This window comes from Sorex fumeus, unplaced genomic scaffold (assembly GCF_029834395.1).
Source record: "Sorex fumeus unplaced genomic scaffold, SorFum_2.1 ptg000086l, whole genome shotgun sequence".
NCBI lineage: Eukaryota > Metazoa > Chordata > Mammalia > Eulipotyphla > Soricidae > Sorex > Sorex fumeus.
Genome location: NW_026606143.1, coordinates 11,160,613 through 11,184,019, shown reverse-complemented (window position 1 = coordinate 11,184,019; position 23,407 = coordinate 11,160,613). Strand labels below are relative to the sequence as shown.

Sequence of the window (23,407 nt, the reverse complement as noted above, 5' to 3'; positions counted from 1 at the left end):
CCATATGGTCCCCCAGGCATCGCCAGGGGTAATTCCTGAGTGCATGAGCCTGGAGTAATCCCTGTGCATCGCCAGGTATGACCCAAAAAGCAAGAAAAAAAATTTCTATAAAAATTCAAGCAGTATTTTTCACAGAAACCCAAGAAATCATGAAGCTTTGAATCACAAAAGTCCCTGGATATAAAAAACAATCTGGAGGGAGACAGATGAAGTTATCAGACCCCACAACTTCAAACTACATTTATAAAATGATAGTAGTCAATGCAGCATGAAATTCCAATAATAGGAGATATACATGTCAATTGTATTTATTGTACTGACAGGATTGAGAGGAAAGAAACATATCCACACATACCTAGGCAATTAATTTGCAAAAAAAAAAAAAAACCAGCATGAGCGCATACAATGGAAAAAGAAAAATCTCTTGAATAATCCTGACAAGTACATTTAAACAAATTAATCCTGACCATTATCAAACACCATCCACAAAAACTAACCCAAACTGGAATTAATATATGCTCAGATCTATTAAACACTTACAATCCCTGAAAAAATAAAACACATGAAGGAAGTGTAGGTGACATCCCATATGGTCCACCCAAGTCTGTCAGGAGTGATCTTTTAGCTCAGAGCCCAGGAATAAGCTTTGAGCACTGCTGGGTGTGCCCTTACAACAGAAAATGAAATTAAAGAAGGTATGGTATCTATTTGTAATATCATGTGTGTTAATGATATATTTCTATCATTTAATCTCTCAAGGAATTTTTGTGACCCTTGAACATCTGTGATAAGAGTTATCAAGTGCTTTTTCATTCTGCAAATATAGAAAGACTAAGTTTTCTAGAAGTCCTTGAAACTTGATCAAAAATATGTAATGTGTTCTGGACAATGGACCATGAATGCGCAACTTTGTTTCTAATATGAAGCAAGAAGTACATGGGCCTTTTTGGAGTAGGGGGTTTTAGGTCACACCTGGCTGTGCTCAGAGTGTAGTTCTGTTCTCAGGAATCACTCCTAGTGAGGCTATGGGGACCACATGTAGAACCTGAGGATTGAACCAGGATTATCTGCATGCAAGGCCAACACCTTACCTTCAATTCCAACTCTATGCTCTAGCAATGTATTTTTTATTCCCTTCCCTTTATGAAGAAATATGGAAAACATATGATCTGGATGTTGCTTCAACAATATTGCCATCAACCAGGATCCTGAAAAACTAGAATGAGGTCTGTACCTTCCTTTCCAGTGGGAGAAAAAAGAGGATGTGTAAAAAAGGATTTTCAGCAGTTTTTCTCTGTCTGTTTTTTCTTTGTCTAATTATCATTTTCATAGTGGTCAAGAGATGTAAGAAAACTGGATTGTTCCGGAATTACATTTTGGATCTTGAATTATGTTCATCAGAATCTGAACAGCACAGTTTTGGCTTTATAAGTGTAATCACAATAAAATTGTTAAAATAGGGGTATGGTGCCTTAGAAGAGGCTTGGGAAGGGTAATTGGATGCCTGCCCTCCTGATATGCATTAAAGATCTCTTAGGTCCTTCTGAAAGACTCTTTTGTTCCTCTCCTACCCCAAACAGAAAAACAAAGTCCAAGCAAAAATAATAACCCGATGGGGAAAGAAGTTAACCCGAGTAATTACCCACTATGTGATTTATTTGGACAAAAAGCAGCATGCCAATTAGCATGGCTATAATAAATAATATCCCTGAATAAAAGCGATTAAATGTTGATGGATAAAAAAGCTATTAAATGTTGATGGATACCCGCAATCATTACCAGAATGGAAATTAATCAGGAAAGCTCATGAGGAAACAAACAAGTCCCCTTATGAGGGGGTCAGAATTAGAGACAGGACATCCCCTTACCTGAGCTGCATAGCTAGGGCTGGAGGCATTATCTTTGTTCTAATCCTGCCAATGAGGGTCGGGAACACACCCACCAGTTCCACCACAGTGATATGTCGAAGATCCAGGCCACACTGTGCTTGCTGGGGAGAAAAAAAAACAATAGGTGGCCGTTGAGTACTGCAGAATAGAGACTTCCATGTCAAAACACAGGCTGACAGAAGCATCACCGGCCTGTTTGGGGACAGTTATTTAGCCACTCCTAACTGTCCTGAAAAGCTGAGGAAATGGGATTAAACCAGTAAATATAAAGACCTTCAAGAAGAATCATTCAGAAAGAGCTTGGAAATAGGATTTTTGAAAACCAAAGTAAAATGGCAGCTTGTGGGGCTGAAGCAAATAGCACAGTGGGTAGGGCATTTGCCTTGCATGCGGCCGACCCGAGTTCGATTCCCAGCATCCCATATGGTCCCCTGAGCACTGCCAGGAGTAATTTCTGAGTGCAGAGCCAGGAGTAGCCTGTGTACTGCTGGGTGTGACCCAAAAATAAAAAAAGGAAAAAAATGGCAGCTTGTGTATTTCCAGATGGAGTGAGACCTTGCAATGAGTCAAATTTCCTAAAAAGTATTCGAGACCACACTTAGAGGATTCTAATTTGGTTTTTGTAAGGAGAGACTATTTCCAGAAGCTTCTTCTATGCCCTTGCTTCCACTCTCCACATATCCCTTCCTTAAACCTTCATGACACCCAAACTTGGGGGAAGTAAAGTGAAAAGGCTCCAGCCCTCTGACGAGTTACTGGCAGGAGCCTTGGAAATGGGACCACTCAACTTCAATGCCAGGAGGCCTCATCGGTAATGGCAATAAGAAACAAAAACCTAACATTAGGCAAATCTTGTGACATGAGAAAGTTCAAATTCCCAAATTTTTGTCTTTTGGGCCACACCCAGCTGTGCTCAGAGCTTACTCCTGGCTCTGTGCTCAGGAAACATACACAGTACTATTCATCTGGCCTTCAATTTTATTTGTTCACATCTCCACTGAACATCTGGTGATAGAAATGGTGCAAATTTGCAAAACCTCTCCTGAAGACTCTGGTTAAAATGGAAATGCAACACATTGTGACTGTGTATCTCACGGTGATTCAATAAAGAAAAAAAATGTAATACAAAGGTGGTGTTAAGGAATGATGGAATCACGGTCACGGTCCTCCTGTTGTTCATCGATTTGCTTGAACGGGCCCAGTAACATTGTGAGACTTGTTACTGTGTTTGGCATATCGAATACATCACGGGGAGCTTGCCAGGCTCTGCCGCGTGGGCGAGATACTCTTGGTAGCTTGCCGGGCTCTCTGAGAGGGGCAGAGGAATCGAATTCGGCCATATTGGCTGCGTGTAAGGCAAACGCCATACCGCTGTGCTATCGTTCCAGCCCCAGATAGTAAAATTTTGGGCTTCACAAGACTGAGTGATTGTGGATGTTTACTAACAAAAAACAGCAGTGGGTCAGATTAGACATATGAACCATAGTATGTCAACCCAGAGGGAAAGCAAATTTTTTGCCTACTCATTTGTCTATGAGATATGGTCAGGAAATTATGATCATGGAATATAGCCTCATAATTTCCCACAAAAGTGGAGTTGCCTGTGGCCTCAGCTTGGGTGATGTAAAAGCAATTGCCTAGCTTAGACCTGGAGGGAAAGGAATGACAATTGAGAGGGCAGGGGTTGGGAAATGATAAAAAAGATGAAAAGAGGCAATGACCTAGATTTCTGTCAACGGAGCCTAAACTTTTTGTATGGCACCCGAGAGTTGACAAGAAGTCCTTCATGAACAGAAAGAAGATTGGAAAAGACTTAACTAGCCATTGGATTAATGCTAAAATGAGAAGTAAAACTATAGCCTTTGATTAAAATAAGTCTGCTCTAAACACAGTTGTTTCCTGTATAAATGAAATATTCACGCAGAAAATGAAAAGCATCTTACACCATAGTTAATAAAATTCATCATACCCCCCTTTTTTGGCAGCTTAGAAGGTTAGCCACTTTTTTATCAACCTACTTCATGACAAAGATCAAGCATGTTATAGTGTTCTAAATGGATACTTTGCATTTCTAGTGTTTTTTATCTTTATTTATTTATTTTTGGTAAAGCACCAGTTGATTCATTTTGTAAGTATAATATGCACTCAGAGAAGAACAAAGTTCCTAGAAAAGTGCTCCTGAATCTTTAAGATATTTAGAAATCACTTGAAAGTTGTTTTTTTTAAATATAGATTCTGATCCAGTTGGTCAGGGATGGGGTTTGAGAATTTGCATTGCTAACAAGCTCCCAGGTGCTTCTGAATTAGATAATACAGAAAAATTCAAAAGCTGTTCTGTCACTCTCTGAAGACTGGGTGTGGGGTCTGAGAGCTCCCTGACTGCTCATTCCTTGGGGACAAACCACTGATTGATCCCCGCCTGCCAAGGCATATCCTGGACAGGTTCAACAAAGCAATTCTTTGGCTGGCCTGGACAGCATGTCAATTAAGCTTATTAGTGAATACAAACCAACCTCATTAGTTGGAAAAGGAGCGGGCTAGCTACAGGAGTCAATGTTAATCACGTTATGCCCACAAACCAGAAATGAATGGAGGTAGACCGAGAGTGTCCCCTGAAGCTCACAGTAAATAAATGCATTATGCCTTGAATCTGCTTCTAAGGAAATGACTCAGATCTTCCTGTTCCATGCCTCCCTGCCAGGACTCACCTGCAACATTCCCAGCTGCAGCCGGTAGAGGAGATTTCGGGCAGTAGGCGTGGACACAATGAGAAGTCTCCTTTTTTCATAAAACTGGTCCAGAAGCGCAGCTGCTGTCCTGACACCCACGTTGACATTCATGGCTGCAATTGCAAGTGACTAGATGAGTCAGAAACTGCTTGTTCCAACTCGGCCTGTAATGACACACAGAACTACTACTGCATGGCTAGGATTCAAGTCTAAGTCGAGCTGAGCCCTTGAAAAAGAATAGGGGGGCTGCAGTGATACCAAAGTGGGTAGGGTGTTTGCCTTGCACACAGCCAACCCGGGTTTGATTCCCAGCATCCCATATGGTCCCCCAAGCACCACCAGGAGTAATTCCTGAGTGCATGAGCCAGGAGTAACCCCTGAGCATCACTGGGTGTGACCCAAAAAGAGAAAAATCAAAATTTTTTAAAAAATTAGATAAATAGCACTGTAGCACTGTCTGTAGCACTGTTCTCCCAATTGTTCATCGGTTTGCTCAAGTGGGCACCAGTAACGTCTCCATTGTGAAACTTGTTGTTACTCTTCTTGGCATATTGAATACTCCACGAGGAGCTTGCCAGGCTTTGCCGAGTAGGTGAGATACTCTCGGTAGCTTGCCAGGCTCTCTGAGAGGGGCGGAGGAATCGAACTTGGGTCTTTTTATATTTATTAAAATAAATATAAAAAGAAAAGAAAGGGAATAGTTTAGGAGTGCCCACCTGAGAATTGAGAAAAGTACAGTAGGTAAGGCTCTGGTCTTGTACATGGCTGACCTGGGCTGGATCACCTGTACCTCATCTGGTCCCCTGAGGCCTCCCTGAGCACAGATGTCGCCCCAACAAAAAACAAAAGAAATAGAGTGCTCATCCACCCCAAACACTCTTCTTTTATTTTTTTTTATTTATTTTTGGGTTGGAGCAATAGCACAGCGGTAGGGCATTTGCCTTGCGCGCAACTGGCCCTACCGAGCCGGGTTCAATTCCTCTACCCCACTCGGAGAGCCCGGCAAGCTACTGAGAGTATCTCGCCCGCACGGCAAAGCTACCTGTGACATATTTGATATGCCAAACACAGTAACAAGTGTCACAATGGAGACGTTACTGGGCCCGCTCGAGCAAATCAATGAGCAATGGGAGGACAGTGCTACAGTGCTTATTTTTGGGTCACACCATTGATGTTTAGGGGTTACTCTTGGCTCTAGCACTCAGGAATTCATCCTGGCAGTGCTTGGGAAACCATATGGGATGCTGGGGATTGAACCTGGGTAGGCCATGTGAAAGGCAAACACTCTACCTGCTGTACTATCGCTCTGGCCCACACCCCCACCACTCTTACACAGCTTAAAACCCTGAGATAATAGTCAGTGGGCTATTACTGCTCAGGGAAGGGTATGTTTAAATCCTTGAATGCAGAACCATAAAGATAGAAAATAATCCATGTCAGGGGGAGGTGATGGGAGGGCAACTGGGGACACTGGTGATGGGAAATGTACGCTGGTGGAGGGATGGGTGTTGGAACATTGTATGACTCAAACCTAATTATTAACAGCTTTGTAAAGATCTATCTCACAATGATTGAATAATAATATCTTTAAAAAAGTAAAGAATCCATGTGTGGGGCTGGAGAGATAGTCCAGGGATTAAGTTACTTGCCCTGTACATGACTAACCCTGGCTTAATCCCTGGAACTCCTGGAATGACCACCAGGAGTGATCCCTAAAAACCACCTGGAAGTCTGACCTAAAACTTCCCCATACCAAAAAAAAATCACAAAAATCAATATAACCAAAAACCAAAAACGTGGTGTGGGAAATAGTCCATGTATGTGTAAATGGGCTCACAGTTCAAACACGTGTCATTCCACGGATAGCAGCTGAATCATGAGATAGCACCAAGCAATACTAGTAGAGTGGGGCTGTGGATTCATTGCCTATGGCTGCAATCATAAGCCTGTACAAACTAGGTGTTTTTTTTCTTTGATTTTTGGGTCACACCCAGCAATGCTCAGGGGTTACTCCTGGCTCTGCACTCAGGAATTCCTCCTGGCAGTGCCAGGGGACTGTGTGGGATGCCAGGGAACCATATGGGATGCCAGGGATCGAACCCAGGTCGGCCACCTGCAAGGCAAATGCCCTACCTGCTGTACTATCACTCCAGCCCCCAAACTAGGTGTTTTAATACACATATTTATTCTCTTACTGTCCGGGAGGTCAGAAATTTGCAATGGGCCTCACTAGGCTAAAGTCAAAGTGTTGCCAGAACTATCTCCCTGAACCCAGCAACTCTAGGGGGAAATCTATTGTTCCTTTACCTTCTGCAGCATCTAGAGGCCACATGCATGGTTTGACTGAGGATGCTTCCACAGTCTGCAAAGCCAGCTGTGGAGCATTTTCAAATCTCTTCTGGCTCCTCCATTCCTCTCTGACTCTAAGCGTCCTGTGGCATGCTTATTAGGAGGCTTGTGGTTACTTTGGGCCCACCTGGATCATTCATGCTGGCTCCCCATTTCAAAGTCCTTAACTTAATTACCACTTTGTGGGGACAGAACGATAGGACAGTGGCTAGGGCACCTGCCTTGCGTACGGCTGACCCGGGTTCGATCCTGAGCATCCCATATCATCCCAACCGGGTCTGATCCCTGAGTGCATGAGCCAGGAGTAAGCCCTGAGCAACGCTGGGTGTGACTCAAAAGTTAAAACAATTTTTTTAATCACTATTTCTTCCGGACCCGGGTTTGATTCTTATCCCTCTCGGAGAGCCCGGCAAGCTACCAAGAGTATCTCGCCCACACGGCAAAGCCCGCTCGAGCAAATCGATGATCAATGGGAGGACAGTGCTACAGTGCTACTATTTTTTTCATGCCCATGGTTCAAGAGATTAGGATGTGACCATCTGTAGGGGTGGCAAATTCTTTTCTCTACCTCATGGGAAGCAAATGTTTGTTCTTCTTACTTTAGTGTATGAGTAAAGGCAACTGAAGCCCCCTCCAAGCATGTAGCTGATGGTATAACTCTGTTTCCCTCTCAAGTACCCTGCCCCCTCTCAAGTATCTCTCCCTACCTTCCTGCCTCTGCCTGCTCCCCCACACCTTCTTCTGAATATATGTGATTAAAGGGAAAGCATAAAGATGAGAAAAGACCAAGAAGTAAGGGGGGAGAAGTGGGGGCTGGAGAGATAGTACGGGGGTAGGGAGCTTACCTTACACGTGGTTAACTCAGGCTCAATTCCTGAAACATTCTGCTTCTGTTTGTGCGACCCAAAACATTCACAAACATTACATTTATGTTTGTGTGACCCATGAGCCCACCAGGAGTGACCCCTGAGCACAGAGCCAGGAATAAGCCCTGAGCACTGCTGGCTAAGGCCCCAAAACCAAAGGGAAAAAAGTAAGTTATGTAAATTTAGACTTATATCCAGAAATTTCTGACTAATCCAAATTTCATTCTATCATTGCTACTCAGTTCGAATTTTGTTCCTCTAAATAATAGCTGACATGTACTGAGAGTTCCTTTCGTTCTGGGCACTGCTCAGTTCCACAGTTCAATAGATGACCTCATTTAATCCCAGTACATAAGGTATTCCTTGCTGACACAGGAGACAGTATTCTGAATGTGCAAAGTCTGTGTGACATTCAAGCCAGTGCAGCAAAAGCAGGCATTTCTTTGTCTGTGCATGGTAGCTGACTGACTTTCAAAAATCATTTTTAGATTCAGGGAGGAACAAGGATAACTGGAGGACACTTTGCTGATTCTTTGCTTTTGGAGAGCACACCTGACAGTGCTCAGGACTTACTCCTGGCTCTATTGGCTTTGTGCTCAGGGATCACTCCAGGGGGTGCTGAGGGGACCATATGGAATGCCAGGGATTGAACCCCAATTGGCCGCATGCAAGGCAAGAACCATGCTTGTGGTTTATCTCTGGCCCCTGTTGATTCTTTTATTTCTTAATTTAATCTGGGGGTTTTTACAATAACATTAATAATGTTTTCTCATGGACTTAATTTCAATACCATATCCATCACTGTTCATACCTGTCTCCTTCCCTGAAAGAACCGCAACCCCCTCCCTCTCACCACCCCATCCAACTCAATTCTGTGGCTCAGGCCTACCATTCTGTGACATTTGGATCTGCTGATTCTTAATGGCACTCTTTGACCCTAGGCTCCCATCTCTAGGGTGTTCCTTCCTCGGCACACATAAGAAGAGAAATCAGAGGCTGGAGTGATAGTACAGCGGGTAGGGCATTTGCCGGGTTCAATTCCCAGCATCCCATATGGTCCCCTGAGCACCGCCAGGAGTAATTCCTGAGTGCAAAGTAAGGAGTAATCCCTGTGCATTGCCAGGTGTGACCCAAAAAGAAAAAAAAAGAGAGAAATCAGCATACCAGCCAAGGCAGATGAGACAGGCGGGTGAGTTGAGTTCCAGCAGGGATCCAGATACTAGTTTTCTCCACGAGAAGACTATTTCTCAGTGAAGAGTATGCAATTTCTCTCCCACTATTGGAACCCAGGAGCAAGGGCAGCTTCAGGCTGGGCGCTGGGCTGCTGGCCACATACCTGAGCAGGTGGGTTCCGTGCCAGACCAAGCCAAGTTAGACTGACACACGCGGGCAGGACTGCCCTGGAGCTCGTAGCCACCGATGCAGGAGAACTCACAGGTGGCTCCATAGTTATCGCCATCACTGGAGCACTTCATGTAGCCATTCTCTGGGACGTTGAGTTTGCCACAGCGTCTCACTGTAGGGACACAAGCCCAGAGGGATGTCAGCGCTGAACTCCCCCTGCACAGAGAAACCAGGGGAGGTTTCAGGTCAGGGCTCATGGTCCCCAGCCTCACAATCAGGAATTGGCCTGCAGGATGAGTGAGGACACAAGGAGTGTTATCTGGCCAGTGGGCAGACCGTGGAATGGTCACTTCTCATATTAATGAGACAGTAAGATAAACTGTCTTAACCCCTGTGATGTACATGAGGAGGTGAAACATGGGAGAGTAAATTGGTTAGTAATGTGATGTCTGAACTATGAGGCATAAAATAAACCTTAGGCACATTTTTTTCAGATCGATCAAAGGTTCTGAAACACAACAAAATATGCTGGTGACCCATACTAGAATGTTCCTAACCACCTTGGTTATAAAAGGACACATTGGCTTAGCTGGTCACCTAAGCCCAGAAATGGACAAGTTATTGAATACTCTTCTTTCTGGGACCACATTAGCCAGCCGTGTCTACATGCAAGACTAGTTTATGAGTAGTTCAAACTCCTTAAGCAATCTGCCAGAATTGTGCCTCATATCTATTATAATTGTTAAGTGGGAGTATGAAGATGGTGACAGCCCCAAACCTGTTCACCAGAGGCTCATCCAAAGCTAGCAGCAGGCACGCACAGAAAGCTCTGGCTTAAGGTCCTGCTGCCCTTGGCTTGTCTCAAGAGGGGAGAAAGCTAGTGAGAAACATTCTTACCTCTTACTTTAACTCGAAATTTGCAAACACCCTTGTTCTCAGCTCGGTCATAGACTGTGTACTGGATCTGGTGGTCTCCTTCTGGAAAATTTGAGCCTGGGGGAAGGCCTTTTAGAATAACACTTTAAAGGAGGGGAAAACCAGAAACAACATAAATGAATGTTATGGGCATGCATTGAGCACTCCTCACAGAATTCAGGAATACCCCAGGGGACAGACATTAAGTGAGTTTGACTAGAACAAAGATTTTGTGAAGAATCCAATTTCCTGTTCTTTATTCTACTTTGGAAGAGAAGTCTGAGAACAAAAAATGGAAGCTCTCAATTCCTTAGGATGTTCAGATGTATTTTTCTCGATAGAGAATAGTAAAAGAGGAGGGAGAGAAAAAGATAGTGTAATGTGTAATTCAGAATTTACTTGTAAATGCTGTTAACTGCAAAACCACAACCTCCTCGAGGGGCTGGAGCGATAGCACAGTGGGTAGGGCATTTGCCTTGCATGCACGCGGCCAACACAGGTTCGATTCCCAGCATCCCATATGGTCCCCCGAGCACCACCAGAAGTAATTCCTGAGTGCAAGAGCCAGGAGTAAATCCTGTACATCACCGGGTTTGACCCAAAAAGCCCAAAACTACCACAACAAAACAACAACAACAAAAACACAACCCCCTTGCTTTCAGGGGAACCAAGCTTACCCAACATCTTTTGATGTAACCATATCTTATGATATCCTGGCTGTACTATAATCTCCAACGTCATTTCTATACTTGATGCCAATGACTTTACAGTCTGTCTCATGCCAGATAAAAAAAGTCACATGCCCTATATCAGATGCTCTATGTAAGTACTCTTGAGACCTCTGTTCCCAGGCCAATAGCTTCAGGTGCTTTGCCTAGCTAATGGACCCTGATCTGGCCAGCAAGTGCAAATAAAGACCTCTTTGTTTTTCTGCCAAATCTCTGTCTCAGTGTGCTTAGTTAAGCAAACTTTGATTATAACAATAGTGAAGAAGTACAGAGAATATGGTTTTGCTTGGCATGTGACTGTGCCTGGTTCAATTCCTGGCACCACATATGGTCCCCTGAACACCACCAAGAGTGATCCCTGAGCACTTCTGCATGTGTGCCAACCTCTTCTCCCCTCTCCAAATAAAAACAAAAGAGGAGGCTGGAGGAAACTGAGTAACTAGAACACAGTTTATTCACCCATCCCACCATTGTTCAAAAGGGACCTTGAATTGTCTCGTGGTTGGGAACATGAGGGCATTTCCTATAAGGAAAATCATTTTTAAATATTATCCAAGTAGTCACTGGGAATCTGGGCCTGCAGCAGGTACGAGAACTTTCTCAACTTTTAAAAATTAATCTAAGCCAAGGTATTGGAGCCATAGCACAGTGGGTAGGGTGTTTGCCTTGCATGCAGCCAACCCGGGTTCCATTCCCGGCATCCCATATGGTTCCCTGAGTACCGCCAGGAATAATTCCTGAGTGCAAAGCATGGAATAACCCCTGTGCATCGCCGTGTGACCCCAAAAAGCAAATAAAAAAATTAAGACAGAGGAAACCTTTCTTGAGCAAAGGGCAAGTTCACTGTCATTCCCTGCTGATCCTAATATAATAATCCCTACAATAAAAAGAATAAGAGTTATTTGCTCTTACATGTCAAGCACAGGTCTGGGCATTTACTATAATTTGGTTTATCCCTGACAACAACCCTGTCACATAGGTATTATTATCTCCATTTCACAGATGAGAGATCAAAGAATTCATGAGCTGGTACAAGACAAAGCTGGAAGGCCTCCAGTGTCTTTCTTCTTGGCTGTCTGACAAGAACACCAATAGGTACAACATAATCACATTTTTTTCAACATACAATTATTTTTTTCTCTTGAGTTTTTTGTTGTTGCTTTGCTTTGGGGTCACAACTAGCAGTGCTCAGGATTTACTCTTGTTTTTGCACTCAGGGCTCACTTTGGCAGGCTCAGAAGACCATTTGTGTTGCCACGATTTGAACCTAGGTCAGCCACATGCAAGGCAAGCGCTTTACCCACAGTACTATTGTTCCAGCCCCCACTGTTCTTAATTATGAGGGTACTTGTTAGACTGGATACGTAAAATTATCGTTGTCACCAGTGAAGAGAGCCTGACGCATATGTAGACAAGGTGGCTGTTTACAGCATATGCTGTGAGGGGCCTTGGGAACGTGCCAGAATTCCCACCATTAGTGATGGGGATTTAGGCTCATGTTGCATTGGGCCTAAAAGGCTGTATGTTCCTGGTAAGCACAATTAAAATGCAGATAAACATGAGAGGGTCATACTCCAATACAAGGGGCTGATAAACTCTTGGGGATTCTCTTTTTTCAAAAATCTCTAACTGGCATGCATATTAGTCATCAGAAGTGAATAAGAGAAGTCACAGGAAGCACTTGTCTGGGCACTTGACACTCGAATCTTCTCTCTTTGAAGGAGATGAAATGATCAATTGTGGTTTGATTAAGGCATGGAGGAAGGGGGTCACAAGAGAAATGTTGGAGCAAAAGGGAACAAGACAGCCCTCACTGCTCCCTCATTTTGCCAAAGGATGCTCCCCATTACATCCTCTTTAGAAGCAGCTCTGAACTGCCTTGAACAGAGAGGTAAAGGGCTGCTAAGATTCTCATTAACAGTGTCACATTTCTAACTATAATATCGGTTACTTGCCAAAAATGTTACAGTGACTGTCCTCACTAGACAAATAGACATCTGGATATTTTGTGTTTATTATATAGAATTCAATACCTGTCATGGTAGTAAAAATCTTAGAACCTATAATGTGTTAATGTCTGGGTCAGACATCAAGGGAGGCCCCTAAAGATTCAAAGAAAAATCAAACCTAATCCCCGATCATGTCAACTATGATTCAGTTTTTAATCCTAACTGCCTAACATTTCTCTTTAGAGCTTTGTGACAGCTGTCTGTGACAACAAAGAAATAATTTTCTGAATACTCAAACTTTATCTTGAGGAGTTACTATGGGGAACAGAAGTAATATTGCCCAAGATAGATGCTACACTGGCAAAATGTTACCAGGTAGTAGGAACAAAATGTGCCTCTAAGGGTGAGAGGCTCAACTATTTTCTAGTAGAAGATATTCTGTAGGGCGTTTGCCTTGTGTGCAGCTGAGTCAGGTTCGGTTCCGCCCCTCTCGGAGAGCCCAGAATGCTACCGAGAGTATCTTTGCCCACAAGGCAAAGTCTGGCAAGCTACCCGTGATGTATTCAATATGCCAAACACAGTAACGAGAAGTCTCAAAATGGAGATGTTACTGGACCTGCTTGAGCAAATCGATGAACAACGGGAGAACAGTGCTACAGTGCTTTAAAACAATTGCTCTGAATAATCTAGCAACACACTGGATACCACAGAATCCCAATTTCGGGTACTTAGCTAAAGAATACAAAAACATTAGCACAAAAGTTTTATCTATATATAAATATAGAAGCATTATTTCTCTAATTCAGCTATGGAAACAACCAAAATGCTTCTTGATAAATGATGAAACATCACTGACCAAGCAAGTGGAAGCAAAGATAAACAAACTGGACTACATCAAACTAAGAAGAAACTTCTGCACCTCAAAAGAAATGGTGACCAAGATACAAAGACAGTTCATGGAATGGGAAAATTATATATCCAATACCCAACTGACCAGGGGTTAATATCAAAGGTATATAAGGCACTAGCAGAACTTTACAAGAAAAAAAAACAACCCCGTCAAAAATGAGGAGGAGAAATGAAAAGAAACTTCCTCAAAGAAGAAATACAAATGGCCAAAAGGTACATGAAAAAATATTCTACATCACTAATCATCAGGGATATGCAAATCAAAACAACAATGAGATATCATCTCACACCACAGAGACTGGCACACATCCAAAAGAACAAGAACAACCAGTGCTGGCACAGATGAAAGGTGAGAAAGGGACTCTCATTCATTGTTGGTGGGAATGCTGACTGGTCTAGCCTTTTTGGAAAATAAATGAGTATTCCTCAAAAAGCTAGAAATTGAGCTCCCATTTGATCCAACAATATAACTTCGGGAATATAAACTGGGGGCCCAAAAACATAAAGCAGAAATGCCATCTGCACTGCTATGTTCATTGCAGTACTATTCACAATGGCCAGAATCTGGAAACAGCCTGAGTACTCGAGAACAGACGATTGGTTAAAGAAACTATGGTACATCTTCACAATGGAACACTACTTAGTAGTTAGGAAAAAAAGAAGTCTTAAAAGTTTCTTATAAATGGAGAGTATTATGCTAAGTGAAATGAGTCAGAAGGAGGGGGACATATAGAATGACTACAGCCATTTGTGAGATATAAAAATAGTAGCACTGTCTTCCCATTGTTCATCAATTTGTTCGAGCGGGCACCAGTAACGACTCCAATAAAAATAGTATGAGATTAATATCCAAGGCCAGGGAAAACAGAGGCCAGGAGAACTGATCAATGGTTGGAATTTTGCCACAAGTGTGTGGTGGGGGACAAAGGGCAGTTAGGATAGAGAAGGGACCAATATGACAGTAATAGAAATGATCACTCTCAGGGCTGGAGTGATAGCACAGCCAATAGGGCATTTGTCTTGCACGCGGCCAACCCATGTTCGATTCCCAGCATTCCATATGGTCCCCCGAGCACTTCCAGGAGTAATTCCTGAGTGCAGAGCCAGGAGTAACCCCTGTGCATCACCGGGTGTGACCCAAAAATAAAAAAAAGAAATGATCACTCTGGACAAGAACTGAGTGTTGAAAGTAGGTAAAGGAATAATATATATACATATATATTAACCTTTCAGTAACAGTAATACAAACCTTATATCCCTAAGGGAGGGGGGTGAGAGAGAGAGAATAAAAGTATCTGCCATGCTGCACTTACTCAGTTAGAATGCCATCTGCTGTGTCTCTTCCCTCAGGGGTCTCCCAGGACACACGGACCGTCAGCTTATTGGGTTCAGCAATGCGTTCCTTCACACTTGGGCATTTGATTCTAGGAGGTTCCAGATCTGTAAATTTAAACAGAGCATTCTCACCATCATGAAGAAATAACTTGCCAAACCCGTGTTCAACACCCAGAATTTTGACTGTTAACTTCTTTGCATTGGACTTCCTCTCCTCATCTTGCTACACCTCTCCTGTTGAGTCTTTTTTTGGGGGGGGGGGTCACACCCGGCAATGCACAGGGGTTAATCCTGGCTCTGTACTCAGGAACTACACCTGGCGGTGCTCAGGGGATCATATGGGATGCTAGGAATCAAACCTGGATTGGCTGCATGCAAGGCAAATGCCCTGCCCTCTGTGCTATCACTCCAGCCCTCCTGTTGGGTCTTGAAGAGTAATTGAGCATTCGCATGTGCACGGCTAACTCTGAGAAGAGCTGGTCTTGCTAGATGTACTATGGGTGCAATCTATTAGCTGTAGCAACTTGATCCCCATGCTTCCAAACTCTGCCTGCTGACCTGGCAATATGGCTACTACCCAGTGGTAGCATTTCCCACCCACTTCAAAGACAATGTCATAGAAAGGTACCTTAGCTAGCATCTAATTTAAGCCAATTCAAGGCTGCAAAGATTTAGTACCTGCTTAATTAATAGCATCAATCCAACTGCTGGGGTTAGGGGTACATAGAGATGAGAACTCGGTGTTTTTCAGAGTTTAGTTTTAGGGGAATTAAGTCTCATGAAATAGGACAAGAGGCAGACAATGGCACTGTTCCAGATGAATAATGCTAAGAGCAAATGCCATAGAGGCTTAAAGGAGCCACCCAAATGTCCTTATTAATTTTACAGATGTGGAAACTGAACTCAGAAAGCTTCCATGATTTACTTAATGCCAAGCATGTAGACAGTAACAGTATGAACTGTAACCCATGTCAGAGCACTTCCTCAGGGATGAGCACTTTCTCTTCTGGCTATGTCTATTCCCAACCCTCCATTCAACCACAAGATTTTGTGTTCTGGGGACAGTAGTTTTGTCGCCAAAGCTTTAGTTCTCCAGCGACTCCCATTTTTTTCCCAGAGTATCTCTGTTGATAACAGAATTTCTGCTCCTCCAAAATCCAGCAGGGGTTATTGGTGAGGGCTAGAACTAAATGAATGGTCACTTCTATGCTAGATTGGGTTTCATCACTTGTAACTGAAGTGCAATCACAAGAACTGGAGGAATATAAAACTTTTGCAAATTCTACTTGATGATTCAAGGGAGATAATGTATTTAAAGAGGGCAGAGCAAATTAACAGCATTGAGATTTTCACTGCTTTACATACCAACCAAAAATTATTTAAATGCTACTACAACCTGAGTAGCAATTAAATGTCACTTGATTCTGAGTCATAAATATCTTTGAGACTAAATGCATCAAGTAAATTTTTCATATACTTTCCCCTGCATTTTTTCAAATGACTTTTCATTTTATTTAGGGTAAGAAATTATAAATACTTTGTTAATTTTTCCATCAGCTCTCCAAATTCATTTTTTATCAAATAGCACTCTTTAATGGAGTATGATTTTACAGCCTTATTACACTAAACTTCAATAGCTACCATATTTTATCGACGCTATGTCAATGACAATTGTAAAATGCACCCCAATTTGAGGGATATTAAAATGTGAAAGAAATGTTTCATAGATGTTTTGATAAAACATAAGTGTTATGATTAAACAGGAGATGCTTTAAATGCATTTCAGGTATATTTACTGTTGCCATACTTTAAAAGATGATCCATTTTCTTACCGTTCTGAGAGAAAGCATTTTCATAATTCAAACGTTTCACAGTTTTGGGTGAACAGAAGATAAGTATACAATACTGCCCTCTTCTGGTCAAATTAAACTGGGACTAATACCATGGAAACATTTAGTTTATAAAGAGAAAGCAAAGGAGGGAAGAAGAAATAGATTTCAATGTAAACTGACATTGTGTTACCACATTTTCGTAGACCAACATCATTGTCAATGTGAACAAGCACTCTTAGTCTCTATGACATTGCAAATTCTACATCTGGACAGTGTACTTGGTGGTTTTCTGAATCAACTAGACAGCCTGGAATTGTGTTCCCTACTAGGTTCTTTGGATCAAGTGTCTCAGAGCATCCCAAAGTCAGCTTATGTTCAGCTAACAATTGTCAGTTGAAACTGGGCTAGTTTTACTGAAATAATGCTCTTCCAAACCAGAAACAAGGAGAAGTAAATGAAAATACGTTAACTAATACTCACTGAACACTTCTATGTGCCCACCCCATGATAAGTATTCTCCCAGCATTATTTCATTAGATGCTCAAAACCACCCACTAAGCTAAGTAATTGTGATTAGCATCCCCTTTACTATACTGGGAAGCATTTTCTCCCTTTTGGAATTTCTCTGTGGTCTGAGAATGTAGGCCACGATCACACATTTTTCAATTATGTTAATAAGTTAAACACGTCTTTGTGTCTACTGGCTGCTGACCTAATTTTTTCCCTCCAGGCCACACACACATTCTTCTGTGGTCGCCAAAAACTGTTTCCTCATAAATCCTTAAGAGCAACAACAGGGCTTTATTCTGATGAATACTAAAGTATCATGCCCTCTGTTTCAGCAAATAGGATTGACTGGCTTGCCCTTCATTAGGTGCTCCAGCAACCCAAACCTGTTATGAAATAGACCTGGTCATCATTTCTTTCTTTCTTTATTGATTGATTGATTTCTATTAAACCACTGTGAGATACATAGTTACAATGTTGTTCATGATTGAGTTTCGATCATACAATGTTCCACCGTTCACCTGTGTACATTTCCTACCACCAATGTCCTCAGGTTCCCTGCTTCCCCCACCCCCACCCCCAATCTGCCTTTATGGCAGGTACTTTTCATCTCTGTCTCTGTCTCTCTTTCATTTGGGGCATTATGATTTGCAGTACAGGTATTGAAAGGCTATCATGAATATCCCTCTACCTACTTCCAGCACTCAGTTCTTGTCATCATTTCCAACAACCATTGTAATAGTGGTAATAGGATAGATAAGGGATCATTGCCTTTTTAATGTCATCATAAATTTCCATGAAAGAAATGAACAATACTACTATACAAATATAATCACAATCCCCTACTGACTTTCTATAATAGCCCCAGACCCCTATGCCACTCCTCAGTTCAGGATATAAACACTCTCTGGATACATTGGTTTTAGAATCTGTAGCCATGTAGAATGTCCATAGGTATGTAATTAAATTTGTTCCGTTCTCCTATTAATCTGCCTGATGTTAATGACTGCCCAATCAGTGTGAGAAAAATTCAGAGGAGTGAGGAGAAAGTTCCTGTTTCCTCCCACAGGATCAACTACTAATGATCCGAGGAGGCAAACTATTTGTTTGGGTATCCTTAACATATCTCACCAGACAGGTTGAGTGGAATCACTTAATCACTTAACTTCCCGTTAGTCGTCGATTTGCTCGAGCGGGCGCCAGTAACGTCTCCATTTGTCCCTGTCGCGTGCTAGTGTAGCCCAATGGCATCTCTTCGCTCCGGGAACATGGAGGGCCTCAAACCGATCGTTCATGACCTTGACAAAGAAGTCTGACCATCTGGTAGGTGGGCGGCCACGCGGTCTCTTGACATCCCGTGGAATCCAATCAGTAACAGCTCTAGTCCAACGGTCGTCTTTAAATCTCATTACGTGACCAGCCCATCTGATTTTCGACACCTTGGCAAATGAGACAGCGTCCCTGATCCTTGATCGTCGACGGATGTCAGAACTCCGGATTCGTTCTCTCATTTGAGTGAAACGTGATATTCCAAGCATAGCTCTTTCTATTCTTCTTTGGGAGACCTGAATGGCGTTCTCATCTTGTTTGCGTAGGGCCCAGGTCTCTGAGGCATATGTTAATGCAGGAAGAACAGTGGAATCAAAGAGATGTGCCCGGAGCCGGAGGTTCTTCGTCCTCTTAGCTATTTCTTCGACGTTCTTGAAGGCGTTCCAAGCCGCTCTCTTCCTCCTGCGCAGCTCGGGTGCCAGGTCATTTGTCATGTTGACCTCTCGACCTAGGTACACATAGCTGTTGCATTCGGAGATGGTCGTTCCATTGAGAGCGAATGGGGCGTCAGGAACAAGGCTGTTTCTCATAAACATTGTCTTCGTAAGATTCAGCTGTAGTCCTACCTTTCCACACTCACGGTCAAAGTCGGCCAGCATTTGTGCCGCTTGGCTGATGTTTGGTGTTATTAAAACAATGTCATCAGCAAAGCGGAGGTGGTGTAGTTGCCGACCATCTATCTTCACTCCCATTCCTTCCCATTCCAGTCGTCGCATGATGTTCTCGAGGGTGGCACTGAAGAGTTTTGGTGAAATGGTATCACCCTGCCGCACCCCTCTCTTGACATCAACGATCACTTCTTTGTAGAATGGTGAGATCCTGGTAGTGAATCCGCAATACAGCTCACGGAGGATCCTGATGTATTGGGCTTGAATGCCCTGATTGGCTAGGGCTTCAATGACCGCTTCCGTCTCAACAGAATCAAAGGCCTTCTTTAAATCAATGAACGTTAAGCAGAGCGGCATCTTGAACTCCCGAGAAACCTCAATGAGTTTGGTTATCGTGTGGATATGGTCGATGGTGCTGAATCCTTTGCGGAACCCTGCTTGCTCACATGGTTGTCCTTCATCTAGTGTTCTGCCAATCCTATTCAGGATGACTCGAGTGAACAACTTGTAGATGACAGACAATAGGCAGATCGGGCGATAGTTGCCAATGTCATGGATGTCTCCCTTCTTTAACATATCTCACCAGACAGGTTGAGTGGAAATAAGGAATAAATTTTTTTAAAAAATAATAATACCCTAGCCAACAAATAATAATATGCATCCTAAATCACCCTATAATGTTTGCTTTAATAGTATTTTTAGTAGAGATGTAGGTTGGAAGAATACTGTTATTACTCTATGATTAACAGGTGCTTCAGAACATGGCAATAAAATGTCTGAGATATCCTTGCATGGCGTGGGGTCCCTCTCCTCACCTCATTCTAAGGCAAGGTGATATTCTTTTTATTTGATTTTGTAGCACTGGGAATGGAACTGAGGGTCTCACACGCACAAGGTTTGCACTCTGCCATTGGGTCACATTCCTGGCCAAGATATTCTTATCCCAGTTAAAAGAGTGTTCAGCTTGTCACACAAACTATTTAATGCCAACTACCTCACTTTCTTCCTACAAACTGCACAGAAACTGACTTTTTTTAATTGAATCATCATGAGATACAGTTACAAAACTTTCATGTTTGAGTTTCAGGCATCCAATGATCAAACACCCATGCCTCCACTAGTGCACATTCTCCACCACCAATGTCCCCAGTGTCCCCCCATTCCAACCCTCCCCCTGCCTTTATGGCAGACAATTTCCCCCATACTCTTTCTCTACTTTTGGGCATTATGGTTTGCAATATAGATACTGAGTGGCTATCATGTTTGGTCCTTTATCTACTTTCAGCACACATCTCCCATCCCGAACGATTTCTCCAACCATCATTGACTTAGTCTCTATTCCAGCTGCCTTCTTCCCCAGCTCATGAGGCAGGCTTCCAACTATGGAGCAACATTCCTGGCTCTTGTGTTTACTGTCCTTATCTACCAGGATATATTTTGTTAATGATTTTTTTTTTGCTTTTTAGGTCACAGCCAGCTTTGCACAAGGGTTACTCCTGGCTCTTCACTCAGGAGTTACTTCTGGTGGTGCTCAGGAGACCATATGGGATACTGGGAATCGAACCCAGGTCGGCCACATGCAAGGCATTTGCCCTACCCACTGTACTATCGCTCCAGTTCCTTGTTAATGATTTTTAAACACTGATTACTAACGAAGTGTTAGAATGGCATCAATGTCCTGCAAATATGGTTGCCCCAAATCCACTTATATATGCAGCTCTTCTTATTAAAAGATGGAGTCTATTTTCTTTTCTTTTGAAGCTGAGCTAAATTTATGATTTTCCTTGAGAATGCAGGGGAACTGACATCTGTGACATCCCTAGGATTAGACCATTTAGAGTCTCGTACTTGAGCTGGAGATGTGGCTCAGTGGTGGAGCATGTGCCACATATGCTTGAGACCCTTAGTTTGATCCCTGGCACAAATAATACGAAACACTAGTTTGGAGTGAATTTTTGTGGGCCATACCTGGGGGTTCTCAGGGCTTACTCTTGGTTCTGTCCTCAAGGATCACTTCTGGCAAGTTTGGGGAACCATGGGATGCTGGGAATTGAACCCAGGTTGATTGCATGCGAGACAATCGCCATACCTGCTGTACTATCTCTCTAGCCTCAAAACAAAACTCTGGAACCTTCTGCTTTCACTATCTTACAAGCCAGCTGCCTTCTAATGAAGGTCCAGTGATCTGATAGAAAGGTCATTCAGAGAGAAAGAGAGATTATGGGGTTTTTTTTGTTTGTTTTGGGGCCACACCTGGTGGTGTTCAGGGTTACTCTGGGCTCTGCTCTCAGGAATTACTCCTGGCAGTACTCAGTGGACCATATAGGTGCCAGGGATCGAAATTGGGTGAGCTGCAACAAAGCATAAGTCCTACCTTTTGTACTATCATCACTCTGGTCCCCAGAGAAAGAGAAATTATGAAAGGAGAAAGAGATACAGCTAAACTCTGAGGTACCACATAGTGGAGTGGAGCCATTTGGGATACTCCAGCCCCAGTCATCTCAGCCATTACTAAACACAGCACAGCAGCATCTTCTTTGTATAGAGCTGAGTTGGGCCTTCCCCTATAAGATCTATCCAAATTCCCAGCACACCTACCCCCCAGGGGCTAGATCGAGAACACAGTGGGAAGGGTGCTTGCCTTGTATAGGTCTGCCCCTGGTTTGATGCCTGGCACCCCATATGGGGCCCAAGATGGTCAGGAGTGATCCCCAAGCACAGAGTCTGGAGGAAGTCCTCAGCACAGTCAGGTGTAGCCCCCCCCCAAAAAATTATAAGCAATAACATAGTTGTTTGAAGTCATTAAATTTTGAGTGCTCTTTTGCATAGCAATAGATTATGATGAAAAATATAAAACAGTTTGAGGCTAATGACAAAGGAAGGATGAGGTACTTTTTTATTGAATTAATGTTGATTTACATGTCTATATATTTTAAGGCTAAAGTTTCAATGCTCTTAAACTATCTGATCCCACATCACAACCACCACCAAGGTTCCTGTAGCTCTCCATCACAGTCTACTGAATTCTACTGGGAGTGACTATCACAGGCAGAACAAATCTGGACATCACAATCTTCACCAGGAAGTTTCTTTATCACTATAAGGGATTTTTGAAAGCTTTCCAAGGCCCAGGAGATATCTCTATCTAAAATACCTGCCTTGAGGACAGAGAGATAGTACAGTAGGTAGGAAATTTGCCTTACAAGTGGCAGACCCCAGTTCTATGCCAGCATCCCATATGATCCCATGAACATCACCAGGTATAATCCCCAAAACAAACAAACACCTGCCTTGCAAGCAAGAGGCCATTAATTTAATTCCCCATGGTACTGTATATGCCAAGTACAATCCCAGTAGCTCTCCTAGCTGAGTTCCCCAACACAGCCAATGATTTCTGGCTGTACCATAGGCAAGTATGTTTCCACTGCAACTAAAAGGACTTGACCCCTGGCAAACACATGTGTGAGCATTGCAGCAAGCCCTGATGAGCACTGCAAGCAAAATGTACAGAAGTTCTGGAACTAAAGAGTGCAAACCCTAGAAAGTAGAACACTGAGTGTGCAAGGACCAAAACTAAGCATCTGAGTGACGTCCCTGCATCACATCATCATGAAAAGTGGGAAGGAAAGGCATGAACAAAAGTGTGTGAGCCTCGCAATCATGGGTGTGGCCCCAATCACAAGACTCAAGGGAAGGGGAAAGAGAAAAAAATAATTTAAAAAAAGAAGGGAAAATTTATTTTAAGACTGTACTTATCAAACTAGGGAAAATGTATCATAATTTAAGATTATCTGCAGCAAAATGGCAATATATTCTTAGCTTTCTAATGCTTATATCCTTAGCTGAAACTCTAGAACTAAAACAAATGTGTCACAGGGTAAACTCAGCTGTCAGAATGGGGAAGCCAGACACTATTTCATCAATCTGTGTATCTTAAATCTTAAAAAAAATTCCAGAATTCATTTGTTAACTAACACTCTGTAGGAGGGGCCTAGAGCAATAGTATAGCAGGGTGAGGGCTTGCCTTGTACATGGTCAGCCCAGGTTCAATCCCCAGGACCCCATGTGGTGCCCCAAGCCCACCAGGAGTGATCCCTGAGCACAGAGTCAGAATAAGC

General features: G+C 42.9%; 1 protein-coding gene across 2 annotated transcripts in view; it reads right to left on the bottom strand.

The window, feature by feature from the left end:
• Window positions 1-23,407, bottom strand: part of SRPX (sushi repeat containing protein X-linked) — a 152,699-nt gene that overhangs the window by 26,316 nt on the left and 102,976 nt on the right. For both annotated transcript variants that reach the window (XM_056131228.1, XM_056131229.1), the window contains 5 exons: window positions 14,992-15,118; window positions 10,075-10,196; window positions 9,170-9,349; window positions 4,598-4,731; window positions 1,869-1,990 (listed from right to left, as the gene is read on the bottom strand). In XM_056131228.1, the coding sequence (XP_055987203.1) occupies window positions 1,869-1,990; window positions 4,598-4,731; window positions 9,170-9,349; window positions 10,075-10,196; window positions 14,992-15,118 (685 nt within the window). The remainder of the gene's footprint in view (window positions 1-1,868; window positions 1,991-4,597; window positions 4,732-9,169; window positions 9,350-10,074; window positions 10,197-14,991; window positions 15,119-23,407) is intronic.